This window comes from Chamaea fasciata, unplaced genomic scaffold (genome assembly GCF_029207755.1).
Source record: "Chamaea fasciata isolate MVZ Bird 193981 ecotype frontalis unplaced genomic scaffold, bChaFas1.0.hap1 SCAF_5, whole genome shotgun sequence".
Taxonomy (NCBI): domain Eukaryota; kingdom Metazoa; phylum Chordata; class Aves; order Passeriformes; family Sylviidae; genus Chamaea; species Chamaea fasciata.
The window spans coordinates 32587868-32604152 of NW_027094090.1; the positions used below are offsets into that span (position 1 = coordinate 32587868).

The window sequence follows — 16285 nt, forward strand, 5'->3', positions numbered from 1 at the left end:
TGCTTATAAGTGTTGGTTTTTAAAAATATTTTTTGCAGATCTATACTCGGTTTGTACCCTTTTGGTTGCTGTCTCATTTAGTGGTTAGTGAACTCTTACTTAATGACTTAAAGTTTTTTTTTTCTTTAGTTGCAATAAATCTTGAAGGATTGTGTTTGGAGCCTGTTTGTACTTAACGTTCATTTGGAATCTTGGTTTTTATGATTGTTTTTAAAAACAGTGGTATTGCTACATACTTGTCATGTTTTCAACGTTTTAGTTTGGAGATGCTGGACAAAGTCGAGCCACCTACAATTCCTGAAGGCTATGCAATGTCAGTGGCATTTCACTGTTTGCTGGATCTTGTCCGTGGTATCACTACCATGATCGAAGGAGAGTTGGGAGAGGCAGAAACTGTCATTCAAACCACAACAGAGGCAACTTCATTACCAGCACAGTCTTCAGAAAAGGATTTGCAGTCCGTTTCTGACCAATCAGAGAAAGAACTAGGTATTTGAAAATGCAAACACTATATGAAATGCAGCAGTTTCATGGAAAGCAGATTTTAAAATTTCATGGCTTTTTGCTTAACTTGTTTCTTATTTATATATAAATATATATATATATTCACTTTTAATTAAGTGTGGGTGTGTTTTTTTGTTTTTTTGTTTTTTTTAATGGCACAGCAATTCTGTTTTAAAAAAATGCTTGACTTGGTGTTCTGCTTTTGACTTAACACTGAGATCTAAGGTCACAAGAGACAACCTGACTGACAGAAATGGAGTTACGACCACGTTAAAAAAATATATATTTCTAGTAACAAGATAAAAAAGAATGTTTTAATGGAGAAATTTTTAGCAAGATTGCAATATATAGGGATGGACTTCTTTAAAAGCAGAACTGCTGTGAAGTGAGGCTTGTCTTTGTGGAACATATGATGAGTCTGTGTAGGGGTCTGTACGTACAGAAAGATTTGTGTTTGAACAGTGAGTTTGGCTTGTGCCCCAGGAAGCCAAAGCAGTAGAGCTGAAGTTTGAGCCAAGGCTCAAAGGACCGCGGTGAAGCCAAGGGCTGCGTCCTGGGCGGCGCTTCGGGAGCGAGGAGCTCTCCGTGGTGCTGCGGAGTGCCGGCTCCACCCAAGGGCTTGGCGTGGCCGGTGAGAGGTGGGAGATATGCAAATAGGCTGGGCCGCTGCCTGTTTGCTAGACCAGTGTCTTTTTCCCTATTAAATGAAAGAAACAAAAAAAATTATGGAGATTTTTTTTACCACGGGAGAGTATTTTTACTTCACTGCAAAATTTCAGTGAGTCCCATATTTTTGCACTTCTGAATGTTTATAGACGAAGATCAGAAATGGTTATATATACTGTGGTAATTTGGATTTTGGTGGGGTTTTTTTGAGGCTATTTAGAAAAAGCATTGCCTGGTGACTATTTTTTACCTTTGAAATGTTACTTTAAATGCACACTGTTTAAATTATACTGATGTGAATGTATTTCTGTATGCACATATATCTGGCTGTGTAAACATGCATACGAAAACACATGTCAAAAGATGCAGTAGCAAGCATTTTGTTCATGATACAATTGAAAGTTATTAAGGGAACTACTGTGTTTCTGCTATTAAAAAGTTTATCTATTTGTTTTCAGTTAGCAGAGCTGTCTGGGAAGAAATGGTGAATGCTTGTTGGTGTGGTCTTTTGGCTGCTCTGTCCCTCCTACTTGATGCAAGGTATCTGGTCTTTCATTTCTCTTGATTTTTCTAAGTTGATATTCCAAGCTATATTTTGAACTGACTTGATACTAGTCGAATTGTCAGTTGTCAACGTAAGTGCTGTTCATGGCATCTGAGCTGTCAGGTTTGTGGCTTAGACTGAATGAGTAAATGACACAGAAGTCTCCGGAAGTCCAATATCAACCTTTAATGTATTTCAATAGAGAACAATTAATTGCATTTTCTAAGGGTTGCATTTAAATGATTTAAATTATCTTTATTTCTTTTTACTTTGCTTGCATGTTTGAACATATTGAAGTGATTCTATGTCCTGATTACTGCAAGTAAGAGAATAAGTAATGTCTTGGTATTTGTTACTACTGTCTAATCTTTAAAAGTGGAAAGCTTTTTACTAGGAAATGACTGTGGTAAATTAATTGACTCCTTCAAAGAGCCTTTTGTAATCAAACACCATTTTCTGAAATTAGTTTTAAATATCTTCTTGTAGTTTCAATTACTAAGTCGCTGAGAAGTAAAGTCCAATTTTGTAGGAAGTGGTTCTGAAGAATTCTTTTGATGACTTATGCTTGTTCTTTAATATTTACAGTGTTAATGGATTTAAAGTATATGTTCTTATGGCTTTCACTTTTGGTTAGCTGCCTGCTTCTGTGCTCTCTATTAATTCTTCCTGAACAATGTGTATGTACTCTTTCAGCACTGATGAAGCTGCCACTGAAAATATTCTAAAAGCAGAATTGACCATGGCTGCACTTTGTGGAAGACTGGGTCTTGTAACATCAAGAGATGCCTTTATCACTGCCATTTGCAAAGGATCCTTGCCTCCTCACTATGCCCTTACTGTATTAAACAGCACAACTGCAGCTCTGTCCAGCAAATGTAAGTATATGCAGTTTTCTTAGTTGTGTTTCTCTGTATTGTCCTCTAACCCCAATGTTTTTTCAGGATATGATTCCAAAGACACGCAGCTGTAGTATTTGGCTATATTAAAGTAAGTTAGAATCCTCAGACAGCGCCTAGATCACCTGCTTTCCAGAACTGGTTAGTCTTGCAGCATTTGCTGACTGTCATTCTGATGAACCTAAAATTTCCTGATGATTCACAAATGACAAAAGTTCAGATTCTAAGGAGATCTGTCTACCATTGTAAAGATCTACTAGGATATGTAATTCAGGCATTCAAAATCTGAAAAGGTCTCTGGGCTACTTGGATTGTTAAGCTAGAACATCCTGCATTTGTGATGTACTACAGTCTTTTCTACAATTCTCTAATGATAGTAATACTTATGTGTAAGTGGGAGGTCCAAGTTCTGGGCTCTCTTCAGCCTACAAAAAGCTGAATTGATTTGTCCTACATCTTGAGAGAATGTTGTAATTTATAATAGATGCTGGTTTAGTATGTACTCTGTTTCTAACTTGGAAGGTGAATTACTGCTTACTAAGAAAAGCAACTACATGAAAAATATACAGGTGAATCTAACATTTGGGCTCTTAATATAAAACAAAAATCTTACTCAGGGAACAAGGAACAGCACCCTTACTTCAGTCCAGTGTACCAGGTAAGTGTATTATTAGATTGTAAGTCTGTGAAGAAGTACACATGACTGAACTACACAGATATCTATAGAAACAAAATAGGAACCTCAGTTATTTTATGTAGGTTTCTCTTCTTTTTACAAGTGAATTATAAAATGGGTGTCCTGAAGTCCCATATTGGAAAAATATCATGATAAAGCATCGATGGCACCATCATTTTCTGAGTGCACTGGTACAATGGTAGCACACAGTGATACTATTTACACACAATTACTACCAAAAACTGAATTAAGACAGTCTAGTGCTTTTACCTTAAGCATAAATTTTTCAGTCTTGACATAAAATATATAAATGTATTGCAAGCAATAGTTAGAAACAGGGAGTAATTGCTGAATCTTTAACTCTCTAGGGAAATGATGCTTTAATCTAAATATAACTAAAGATCTCAAAGTGAGGTATGTTTAAAGCTAATACTGTAAAAAAAAATTCTGGAGTCCCTTTGCCAGAAGGTGCTTTATAAGTACATAAGTACTGGATTTAAAATTTAGATTTTTTTCATTGTCTTTTCAATTTTCCTCCAGCATATTCCATTCAGGGACAGAATGTTCAGATGATTAGTCCCTCAAGTGAGTCTCACCAGCAAGTTGTAGCAGTAGGGCAGCCCTTAGCTCTTCAGCCACAGGGAACAGTTATGGTAAGTACAACTTGTAAGTGATCTTACTTGGCTTAACTCTTTCTTCCTGCATCAAACATGTCTCAAAACCAGGCTACAGATACACAGCAGTCTTACAAATAAGGGTCAGCTGAACTGCTCTCTGAGGGCTTTAATTTGGAACAGCCCTGGACAGTGAAGTTATCTTATTGCAAAGAAGTCCTATTCTTGTTTTTTTCTGACTTTTAGCTCGGAAGTTCTTATCTGTTCTATTTGGAAAACTCTAGATCTCAGATGTGTTATGTACCTATGTGTGAGGGTTCACTTAAGATATACTTATTTTGTGGAGATGATGCAATTAAGCTGGAGTACTTGAACTTGTGTCTGATAGTAATGTGAAACTGGGAGGAGAGGGCAGTGGTCAAGTTGTAGAATCACAGAATGGTTTGGGATGGAAAGGACCTTAAAGATCATCTCATCCCAACCCACTGCCCATGTGCAGGGACACATGCAGGACATGTGCATTGGAGTCCCATCCAACCTGGCCTTGAACACTGCCAGGGATGCGGCTCTACTTCCTTGGGCAACCTGTTCCAGTGCCTCACCAGCCTCAGAGTAAAGATTTCTTTCGTAATACCAAAACCTGTTCTCTTTCAATTTTAACCTATTCCTTCTTGTCCTATCACTGCGTGTCCTTGTAAATAGTCTTGCCCTGTTTTGCCTGAAAGTTCCCTTCAAGTACTGGAAGACTGCAATTAGGTGATCCCTAAGCCTTCTCTTTTCCAGGCTGAACAATCCCAATTCTCTTAGCCTTTTCTCATAGGAGGGGTGATCCACCCCTCTAAACATCTTGGTGGCCCTCCAACAGATCAATGTCCTTCCAGTGTTGGGCATCTCAGAGCTGGATGCAGCACTCAAGTACTCATATTTGGCCTCACCAAGATAGGCCTGGGAGAAGGAGTAGGCATACTGAACTACTTCTCTAAAAAAATATATTTCACCAGTGCAGACAAAATGTAATTTTAAAGCACTTCAGTAAAAATTCGAAGTTTGATAGAAACCCTGTCTTTGTGGAATGATAAAAATTGGATGGCTGTTTGGTTGTTGTCTTTTTATCCTAGCTGACATCGAAAAATATCCAGTGTATGAGGACATTACTCAACTTAGCTCACTTCCATGGAGCTGTTCTTGGTACATCATGGCAACTTGTCCTGGCTACTCTTCAGGTAATATTTCCCTCACAGGAAATGCCTTGTGCCTTGCTGTTATGCCTTGGTGTTTTGCTATAATTTGGTTTTCAGTTGCTCAGTGAGCAATAGAAGAAGCTTTGAGTCTTCTCATTGTGTACTGTGGATTGCCTTGAATAAGTACTGTAGCATTTCTCTTGAGTTCTGTTAGGCTGGAAGCTTGGTGGTTAGCTTGAGTACAATGCTAATTTCTTCTCTGCCTGAAAAAGGATCCTTTTGTATTTTTCAGCATCTTGTGTGGATTCTGGGACTGAAGCCTAGTGTTGGGGGTGCATTAAAACCTGGAAGAGCTGTGGAAGGGCCAAGCACAGTAAGCATGATTGTTTTTCAGTTAATGATTAAATAGTGTTTTCTATTATAATCTCTAAGACTTATCTCTGTCTTTTTTTTCAAGGTTCTGACTACAGCAGTTATGACTGATCTGCCATCTATATCCAGCATGATTTCAAAACTTTTTGAAAACTCACAGTAAGAAACCTTACCTTGTAATTAAAATAATACGTGTATATCAAACTTGACAGAGTTTTGATAGCTTTTATTTTTCAGGTACCTTGATGATGTGTCTTTACATCACTTAATAAATGCCCTTTGCTCCTTGTCTCTGGAAGCCATGGATATGGCCTATGGAAACAATAAGGTATAAAAGGAGTTGTTGTTGGATTTTTTTAGATTTTTTTATGAAATAGGCAGAAGACTTGTACATTTATCCTTTAAGCTAACTATTTCTAATTCTAAAACTAGTGATACCTTTGATGCTCTAGATTAAAAAACAAAATATGAACCAGAGAATGTCTTGTTTTAATGTTCATACAGTTACTAGATTCTCTGAACATCCTCACTGTGTTCCTGTGCTTTTTATCAGTTAAGGAATGTCATGTGTTTCCATTAATAAGATTGTGGGTGGATGAAACCTTTAAAAGCCCTTGTAATTTCAGAGGTTAGAGATGCTGAGTAGCACAGTATGTGCTGTGACATGCTAATTTTCATTTCAGTTTTCACTTACCACGTACTTCAGAGAAAGCCTGACAATTTAGGTATTTAAAAACCTGATAAGTCATAGTAATCATGTCAGCTTCAGTAAACAACCTTTAGCCCAGGAAGGTTGGAGACCCTGTGATTGGATTGGGTAAGATTGAATATATATTCTCCTAGTCATATTCTTATCCCAGAGGAGAGTTTCTGAAAGTTTGTCCTTAATCTGTTGCACTAGAGATAATGAAGGCAGCAAACATGTCTTATAATATTTTACTACTACAGCAACAGAGAATGAACTTAATAAGGAAAGTTTGTGTTTAAAATCAGTTGAAAATTAGAGTAAGAAATCAGCAGAAATGGGAAGAGAGAATGATTTCAGTGCAACAGTCATTTTGACTATAATTTTAAAAAAAGTAAAATTGAATTAAGCTTATCACAAATATTTGCAGATATGTTTGATGAATGGGAAATTTATCATATTCCTGCCGAGCATTTATGAAGCAATGAAAGATAAAGGATTGGGATATTATGGAATGAAATATTCCAGATTGTTTCACATACAATTTTAAGTTGAAAAGTTGCAGTGGGGAAGAGGCTGTTCGATGTGCAGTGATGTTGCAGAGCTGGTTGGAGGGAGAGCTGTGCCGAGGCGAGATTTGACAAGGGCCTCTAGTGCTCTGGTTTTTGTCAGGCTGCTGCCCCCTTGTGGCCGCTGCTGCGGCGCTGCGCTGCCGCGGGGGCTTCCCAGCCTTGGCGGCTGTGGAACGAGCTGTGCCTCAGCCTAGAAATTATCCCCTAACAAAACGCTCTTGCCTTACCGCAGTTACCTCAAAGTCATGTGTTCAAATTCCATTTTATTAAGGAACCATCACTTTTTGCTGTTGCTAAATTACTGGAAACGGGACTAGTTAACATGCGCAGGATTGAGATTCTTTGGAGACCTCTGACTGGTCATCTTCTGGAGGTAACTGATGGCTTTTATCACTTATGCTAGAATTTGCTTTGTATTAATGAAGATCTTGTAGAAATATGTTTTTAGTGTGTAATTTAAAAGAAATTTCTAAATTGTAATTATATATTTTGGTTTAGGCACTTTATTGTTGCAATTCAAATGCATTAAGGTTTGAATTTAAAGGTGAAGTTATATATTTAAATGACAATATTTTAATATCTTTTGATAACTTTTTCTTTATGGTGCCCTCAGTCTTTATATGTTTTTGACATAGCGGTGTTTAAAAAGATCAGGTAATTATACTTTTTATATTTGTTCTAGTTAAGGTAGCAAAGACATATTTTACTGTTTCACACAGTACAAATACCTAGGAAGATTCTGAGATAGATCTTCCTTGAACTGCAGCCAGGAGATTTACTAAGAAACGGTTGTTTGTTTGGTTTTTTTATATTTAAGCTTACTTCTGAATGCTTTCTTTAGGAGAATACTGTCCAAGTATAAAAATGTTGTAATCCTATTGCAATTTCTTTAGTATTTTAATTTCAACACGAAAAATGTACTTTATCAAGGGAAAAAACCTTACACTTTAAATTGCAAACTAAAAACAGGTGATTGAATGTAACTTTAGTTTTGATTCTCCACACAAGTATGTAGGAGAATAAAATGTAAGAACAGGATTTGGTTTACAGTGGGTAAAGGAGAAGGCTTTTCTTCCTCATAATTCAGAATGTATCAGACACTTCCTTAGCACCAGTGCATTGTTTCAACCAGTGTCAAGGATTGGCCATGTCTATTTATGGAAGCCACATATTGCTTTATGAAGGAAAAAAAAAAAAAAAAGGATACTTCTGGGTTTAAAGACTTAAAGCACAGGCATCTCTTTCTCTTGTTTATTTTTTGCCCTACAAGACAATAGGGTTCACCATCCACATCTTGGGACTGTTTCATTTAGGGAGAAGTCTGTTTCAGTCCGTTACCCACCATATGCATTGCAGGTAGTCTGCCACTGTTTTGTAGGAAATACAGAGTCTTTCATTTGCTTTTGAAGAACTGCCTTGTTTCCTTTTAAACCTAAGTTGTTGAGGTACAATAAGGAAGGAGAAAACATAAGCTATAATTCAATTAAGCCGAATCTGAGGAAATAGCTTGTTTCTTGGTTCTGGAACTGGTTATCTGTGCAGAATCAGAGCATGAAGTACTTCAAATCCTCTCTTTTTATTTTATATAGTTTTAAAAATGTAAGTAAATCAGGAGAGTGGCTATTTCTTGTCTGCATTTTTAAACATGAAGCTAGGTCTTTTACATCGTTCTCCTTTTCAGTTTGGCTAGTGGTTGATAAGAGAATGGTCCACCAATAAAAGACATCAGCCTTCTTTATGATACTGCCTTGGACTTGACTGGGTTTTCACACCATTAGAGCTAGGGCTGGAAGGGTGGGTGGGAATAATTACTTAGTGGTCAATGAAACTGAACACTTCCCATATTCGTTTGAGCGTAATGTATTAGATACATCACAGTTCGTACTAGCTATCTAAGAAATGAATATGCACAATGTTTTTAATTTTTATATTCTAAAAATAGCAATTAGCAAAGTTGTTAGGTTTAGAGAATTTAGAGACAAAGAGAAATGAAGGTATGCATTTGAAACTCAAGTTTAAAGATGCTCGCTATTGCTTTGCCAAGTTTTTAAAATAATGGAGTGTGAGGTTTATTTTATCTTCAATATGTAGTTACTTTTTGTATTTGAAAGTATAGAAGACACTTTCTTTGTTGGCTACTGTCATGTTTCTCACTTGATTATATTAAGCAGTGTTATATGCTTCCAATTTTGTAGCTTTAGGTTAAGTTAAACCTGAGAGTCATAGGCATTTATTGAAGGGATGTTAGGTGCTTTCTAATGAATCATTATCAGAATTAGTAGTTAGTTTATTTATTTGGGGAAATTTATTTACTTGAATTATATATGTAATTTTCATTATGTTTCCTTCTGTGTCTTTCACTGCTTCCTATTGCTTCCTTATTCAGAAGGTATGTCTATCTAAAAGATCAATTTCTTTTTTTACTATGAAGCCAAATTTTATCATGTAGAGATTTATTGTATCATTCTTGTATTATTGTATGTACATTCTAATATAATTAAAATACCGCTTTTTAGTGTATTATATATGTTGGTTAAATAAAAGTGACTTTAAACAAAACATTGCTGCATTTTCAGGTGTGTCAGCATCCCAACTCCAGAATGAGAGAATGGGGAGCAGAAGCTTTAACTTCGCTCATTAAAGCAGGACTGACATTCAGACATGATCCTCCATTATCTCAAAATCAGGTAAAGTAAGTTTAAGAGCAAATGCTTTCCTCCTTCATTCACAAAGCAAATTGAGTATATAAAGTCTGTAGCTATAACATGTTACATCAGATGTAACTATTGTGAACCACCACGCGCATTCTAATAAACTATCCTCTTTCGTTTTTCAAATACCTAACAAAGAGTGATGCTTGCATATTATGTCCATTTTTTAGAACAACGTATGGGTCACTCTCATAAGAGCAAAGGAATTCCAGAATGTTTAGAACTATATATGTGATGCTGTGGCAGGTAAAAAATGTGTTGCCTAACCTTCTGAATTACAGCTGTTCAATCCATGCTAATAAAACATTCTAATATATTTACTGAGACTCATTGGATATTTTTTATAAGCTCTCTTGAGTATGAAGCTTGAGTGTAGCTCTGCTGAGTGAGCATAAAGTTGCGTGACACTTTTTGCGCAACTGTAGCAGCATCTGTATCTCCTTCCTGAGGAACCTGGAGAAAGGGAGCCAGGAAGGTAGATTTTCTGCAAAGACCCTTTATGGTCTGAATTTGAGTATTTAAGTGAGCGAGCTACTGAATTAATTCAATGAATCGTTAATTTGTACTGTATGTTTTCACTTATACATAAAAATACTTAAGAATCAGTTAAATGTTAGCATCCTTAATATGCTTTACTGTTTACTTTTAGAGACTCCAGTTGCTTTTATTGAATCCACTAAAGGAGCTGTCAAATATTAGTCATCCTGATATCAGGATCAAGCAATTGGAGTGTGTGCTACAGATTTTACAGAGTCAGGGTGACAGCTTAGGACCTGGTTGGCCATTGGTGCTTGGAGTCATGGGGGCAATCCAAAGTGATCAGGGGTAAGTGGTGGAAATAAAATTTTAAACTCATGTAAGTTAAGAACAGTGGAAGAAATTTTGCTTATAGTTTTGTATTTTAATAGCCACTTCAACAATCATTGTTTCATTGTAATTTTTCACTTGTGAAAAATTTTACTCAACAAAAATATACTTTTTAATTCTTCCTGAAGCACAATTTATTTTACTGAATTAATTTTCCAAAAGACCAGAATATTATTCCACTCTATGTTCTCCTGTAGTCAGCATGCAGTATACACTGGGGAGTACTTAGTGTGTCATTCTATTTGATCTTGACCTTCTAGTGGACACATCTCTGGTGCTTGCCGATACTTCTGTGTGAATCAGCTGTTGCTCACTTTATCTATTGTTTCTTTTTCTTCTTAAATCTTCCAGTAGTCTCTAGTGTGTGTTTTCTTCTGATCCCTCTCTCTTTTTCTTGAAGCCTTCCTAACTAAATGGTTGCTGGTAGCAGAAGGATGGAAGATTATTTACTGGCTGTGGGCGAATCCCTTGACTTACACAATTGACTCTGTTGCCAGCAGAGATGGACTTATTCTCTGCCCACAAGGGAAAGTGAGAGATGAAGTTGCAAGGAGCATTTTTGAAATGAGCAGTGAATTGAACATCTGCCTTTGCAACTGTAAGCACCAAGAATTATTCCCACACACTCAAACCATATTTATTGGTTTTTTAGGTGCTAGTCAAGACTAGCAGCAGGATAGGTCATCATATCACTCTAGTGTCAGTAGAATTCTCCTTGGCATATCTCTCCTTTTGTCCCACCTTAGCTTTAGTTTTCTAGTCAAATAAAAACCTAAAGCCCCTTCAAATGCCTGAGGGATTTTGCTCTTGTACCAGTATTGTTTACACTGGCAGTAGTACCTACCAAAATTCCCAAGTTTTTGGGCGTTCTTGGTTGTGAGTATCCTCTTTTTTTTGTAATTAAGCTTGGTAGTTATTGTTTCCACACTTGGTGCAATGTGTTCCTGCATGCCTTTTGATTTTCACTGTTGTTAGTGATGGATGAGAACCACCACAAATTCCTTCTTAAGACAGTCTTCAGATCCCATTAAATCTCAAACCCATAACTCACTGGCCACAAGATGTTACTAACATCTTGTGTTATATCTTAGTCTCCTCCTACAAAACATATGGAATAATCTACTTCAACTACATAGCACTGTTTGTCCACATCAAATTAAGTACAGTAGGAAAAATATAAGCATGCCTCCTTTTCCTTGAGAAAGAACTGAATTTCTTACCTACGGTACTTGAGCACAAGATACTGATACTATTATCGTACTTCAAATATTAACTTACTGACCACAAGACTGCCTTCACAAGTTTCTTCCCTCTGATCAGTGAGCATCCTGGATTCCAGGACAGAAATTCCTTTACCTCCATTCCTGGAGAACTTCATTCCAGGCTTTTATAAACACAGAAAATGCTGTTTTGATAGCCAAAACCCATACTTTGGTCACTTTTGGATTGTACAGTACTAGCCTGCCAAACAAAAGGAAGCCTGTCTTTGTAGACTTTTTCAGTGGAAAGCCTCTGTTTGTTTTGAACATAGATAAAGCCCTATACAATCTTAAGATTTCTTACTAAGATTGAGTTTCTTCCATTTACAGTTACCTTTTTGTGGTCACCTATAACACCAAGGATAGTTCCACAATTTGAAGTGTGGTATCACTGTTGTTACTTGCATGAGGGACTTTAGAACTCCTTTTCAAACCCACAGTAGTGTGGGACCTTAATTAGGAAGAACTGTTCTGAATTTGTTCTTGTAGCCTTGCATTTGAAGTTTAGAAAGACAGATTACTTTCCCATCCACTCAGTACTTCAAAATGAGTAGTGGCACTATACTTCGATGTCCTGCCTCCTTCTCTTTTCTCTTTGAGTCCTTGAAGGTCAAATACGTCTGAAACTTTGTACTGGAGGGGGAACTGCAGCAGTTTTGGGTCCTTCACTTTATAAACTCCTGTAATGAGTATGGGGGAAAGAATTGTGTGAGTCTATCCTCCATCAATAAAGCAATGATAAATACTTGAATCTTACATGGTAGGATGGATGTTTCTCTGCAGTATTCATCATATTAGAGAATTATTAGTTATACCATTACTGTCCATGTGAAGTTTCTTGTGTATTCCTCTGGTTTTTATATTGTGTTGGCTATTACAATACAGTAATGTTTGGGAAATGACCTACCTCTGATTTTGATTTTGGATTAATCAAAAAAACAAATTCCATTTGTAATTCTGCAATAGGTAACTGACATATCTATAGTCTGAATTTTTTTCCCAGGGTATATATCCTGAAGGACACCAAGTTTCTGTATTACAAAGTTTTTAAATTGATTTCTGTAGTACATTAAACATTGAAAAAAACCCGCAGTGAAATTTAAATGCAGCTTCCCTACTTTGTGTTACCTACACTCCACCACTCCTTTTGATTCCTTCCTTTTGTCTCTCACTAAACAAGATTTTAGTTGTAAATGGCCTTGCTGCTTCTGAAAAGTCTTCTTGGAAACCTTTTCTGTACTATGTTTTTATGTTTGTATTCAGAATCTAATTCTGAAAGCAAAGTAATTATTAAGGATCTATTTAATGGTAGATATTTTGAAAAATTTTTGTCTGATATAATGTAGTATTGAAGCAAATAAGACTACTATTATGTTAGCATGCATTTTTCCTAAAAAATAATAACAAATTTTGCCCACCTGTTTGGCAAATTGGAAGTAATTTGTAACTGCTGATTAAAGAAATTCTTCAGAACAGCTTACTCTTTGGAAGATTATCATGCTTAAATTAAGCTCTTTTTTGTTCATTGTAGGTTTTTTTTTTTCTAATGTTCTGGCTAACACAACACTTGAACTAGCAAGTCTTAGAACTCTAAAACAGAGAAATGGACTTCACTAAATAAAATTAGCTAAGGACCACAGGAAAGTCTAAACTTCAACTCCATTAGGTAGTTAACGTGGATTAAACTACTTCGTCAAAATTTTAAGCTTCAACTTGAAATTATATCTCAAGAAACCCATTTTAAATGGTGCAAAATTCTTCTTTAAAACATTGATTTGATGTATTGTATTCAGAATATTTCCATGCTCTTGGAGAAATGCAAAATGAGCATGTGTGTGTACTTTGTTTTTATTTTGTTTTTTTAAGAGAGTCCTTAATACGGACTGCATTCCAGTGTCTTCAGCTGGTTGTGACTGACTTCCTTCCTACAATGCCATGTACTTGTCTGCAGATAGTTGTAGAAGTTGCAGGAAGCTTTGGACTTCACAATCAAGAGCTAAATATTAGCTTAACTTCAATTGGTTTGCTGGTGAGTTTTTTATTTACGTACTGTGACGCTGCTTCTGGCTTTCATTTTTGCTTTTCTGTTTTAATGAAAACTTATCTGTAGTCAGTTATACTAATGAAAGCCACAACCTAGCTTTATGGGGTTTTACTGAACTCCTATGCTGTCATTTGGAATCATAGGTAAATTGACTGAGCACATCTTACCTTTAATCTCCATGATTCCTGGCTTACTAAAAGAAGTAGTATTGTGTTGTAACCATGTTCATCGGTATCTTATTTTTAATACTTTTTTTTGTGCCCCCTATAACAGGAACCTAAAAGCTGAGAAAGAAGAGTAATTTTTGATCTTGCAATATTTATGTGCTGATCTTTTTTCACCAATATAGGGAAATTTTTTATCTTGATGTACTTTGCAAAATACTTTGTGAAAATCAGAGTCAATTTATTTCATGGTCATTAAGAGCATTGCCCTATTTTTATTCTACAACACCATATGTCTTATTTATTTTCTAGTGGAATATTTCAGATTATTTTTTCCAAAGAGGTGAAATAATTGAAAAGGAGCTAAACAAAGAAGAAGCAGTGTTGCAGAAACAGGCAGAAGAAAAGGGGGTGATGCTGAACAGACCTTTTCATCCTGCATCACCATTTGACTGTCTTTGGCTATGCCTGTATGCCAAACTTGGAGAACTGTGCGTGGATCCCCGACCTGCAGTTAGAAAGAGTGCTGGGCAGACATTGTTTTCTACTATTGGTGCTCATGGAACTTTACTGCAACATTCAACGTGGCACACAGTAATATGGAAGGTATGATATGTGAGCTTCCTCTGAAGGTTTTGTAAAGAGCATTTATGTTTTAATAACCATTGACCATTTCCCATTTAATAACTGTTATCACTTAGATAATTTATTAAGACATGTAAAAAATAACATAAGGTGGCAGTAATCTGATCTCTTGGGTTTTGGGAATGTTTTTTGCACTTTGTCTTCTCTGGTCTTTAAAGCCTCTTCTAAAATGTAATTTTAATATCCTTTTTTTTTTTTTTACTCAGGAGTTTCACAAAGAGATTATTTACTTCCTACAAGAATGAATGACTTTTGTGTGAAAATGGAGATGTTTGAGGGTCATGTGACTGGGCTGATCTGTTATTAGATGGAGCCTTGCTTTGCATTCTGTTTTGAATCTTTTGAGAGGATCTATCAAATGCTTTGTTTTAAGTTACAGTCATGTTTGTTGTGCTTCATGGAAACTTTAGGCTATATTTGAGCCTGCCTGTTGTACCTGTGAAGTACCTGTTGTACTGACTGAGATCCACTGGTTTTAGCGTTCTGTTGGTGATGACACTGTTCTTGTGGGTCTGACTGTGCTATTTCCAGCCCTTCTCAAATGGCCATCAGTTGACTGATTGGTAATCTTGGCTGCTGTGGAGACTGTTTAGAACAAGGGAATTTTCAGGGTGACGTAGTGACAGAAAGGATAATGAAAGAATTACTGGGTTTTTTTGGTTTACTATGAATACAACTATGTTATTTGAAAAGTTGCATTTTTCCTGTTTTTTCTGGCTATTACAGGTTTTATTTCACCTGTTGGATAGGGTTCGAGAATCTTCTACGACAGCTGACAAAGAGAAGATTGAATCAGGAGGAGGCAACATTCTCATTCATCATTCAAGGGATACAGCTGAGAAACAGTGGGCTGAGACATGGGTATTAACACTGGCTGGAGTTGCAAGAATATTTAACACCAGGAGATACTTACTGCAGCCTCTAGGTAAAATTTATAGTTATTAAAAGACACAATGATAAACTTCCTGCGTTTGTATGTTCTTTTCAGTAAAGTACTGGGCAAGAATCTTAACCTTAGCTCAAAAATGTTTTTTGCTGTGTCACCTCAAATCTTATGAAAATTACGGAGTTATTAATTCAGGCTCCGTAGAGCCAAAATTTGTACCTACAGATTTCCTCTTCTGTGTCACAGTACTTGAGATTAAATCTCAGTAGTCACAATTCAGTTCCAATTCTGGGTGCTAAATGGCTTTAAATTACAGTAGACTGATAACAATAATACTTGGTCTGTTCTTTGTTTTTGTCAGAACATACTTTTTCTTTTGGTCTGGAATGCACCACTTGCCTGGAACTCTTCTGGGGCATCATTGTGTCAAATTTAACAGTTCTCTTAGAACATAAGGAGAGCTTACCTGTAAAGTCAGTGGAGTATTGAACATTTACATTGTTCAGCTGTATGTAGTAGTATTTTACAATAGCTTGGTAATTTGTACAAGGAAAAAGTACAAAAGGAATAGAGAATGTATAGCTTACAAAGAAAAGTCCTCATTAGATTTATCTACCTTCAGCATCCTACAGTATACAATTAACGTATATTAACTGGATATAGGTTGTGTTGTATTTAATTTTGGTCATTTGTGATACAGATATCAACATATTAACCGCTAATAAGTGTATTAGTCATTTGCAAAAATGTGGTAGAATTTAGACTATATTAAACCTGAGTGAAAACTGAATAATAAAATTAGAACTACTTTAATTATTCAAACTCTGTAATTAGTAATATAGGAAGTTGAAGGTTAAGGCTAAATTTAATGAAAAACTCAAATGCCTCAAATGAAATCTTTCCACAGTACAGTTATCAGAGCATTTTCAAATCAGTTCTTTATAAATGCATTGCATGAGTATAGATTTGACCCTTAATTCCTTATGTGGGCTTAACCCT

At 36.1% G+C, this 16285-nt stretch overlaps 1 protein-coding gene across 4 annotated transcripts in view; it reads left to right on the plus strand.

Annotated features, from left to right (window-relative positions):
* The window catches only part of MON2 (MON2 homolog, regulator of endosome-to-Golgi trafficking), a 64507-nt gene that overhangs the window by 28677 nt on the left and 19545 nt on the right, over positions 1-16285 (plus strand). For all 4 annotated transcript variants that reach the window (XM_066183165.1, XM_066183167.1, XM_066183166.1 and 1 more), the window contains exons 12-25: positions 260-489; positions 1629-1710; positions 2408-2589; positions 3827-3939; positions 5019-5123; positions 5374-5454; positions 5539-5612; positions 5691-5781; positions 6982-7083; positions 9287-9397; positions 10071-10246; positions 13414-13576; positions 14068-14361; positions 15127-15325. In XM_066183165.1, the coding sequence (XP_066039262.1) occupies positions 260-489; positions 1629-1710; positions 2408-2589; positions 3827-3939; positions 5019-5123; positions 5374-5454; positions 5539-5612; positions 5691-5781; positions 6982-7083; positions 9287-9397; positions 10071-10246; positions 13414-13576; positions 14068-14361; positions 15127-15325 (2003 nt within the window). The remainder of the gene's footprint in view (positions 1-259; positions 490-1628; positions 1711-2407; positions 2590-3826; positions 3940-5018; positions 5124-5373; positions 5455-5538; positions 5613-5690; positions 5782-6981; positions 7084-9286; positions 9398-10070; positions 10247-13413; positions 13577-14067; positions 14362-15126; positions 15326-16285) is intronic.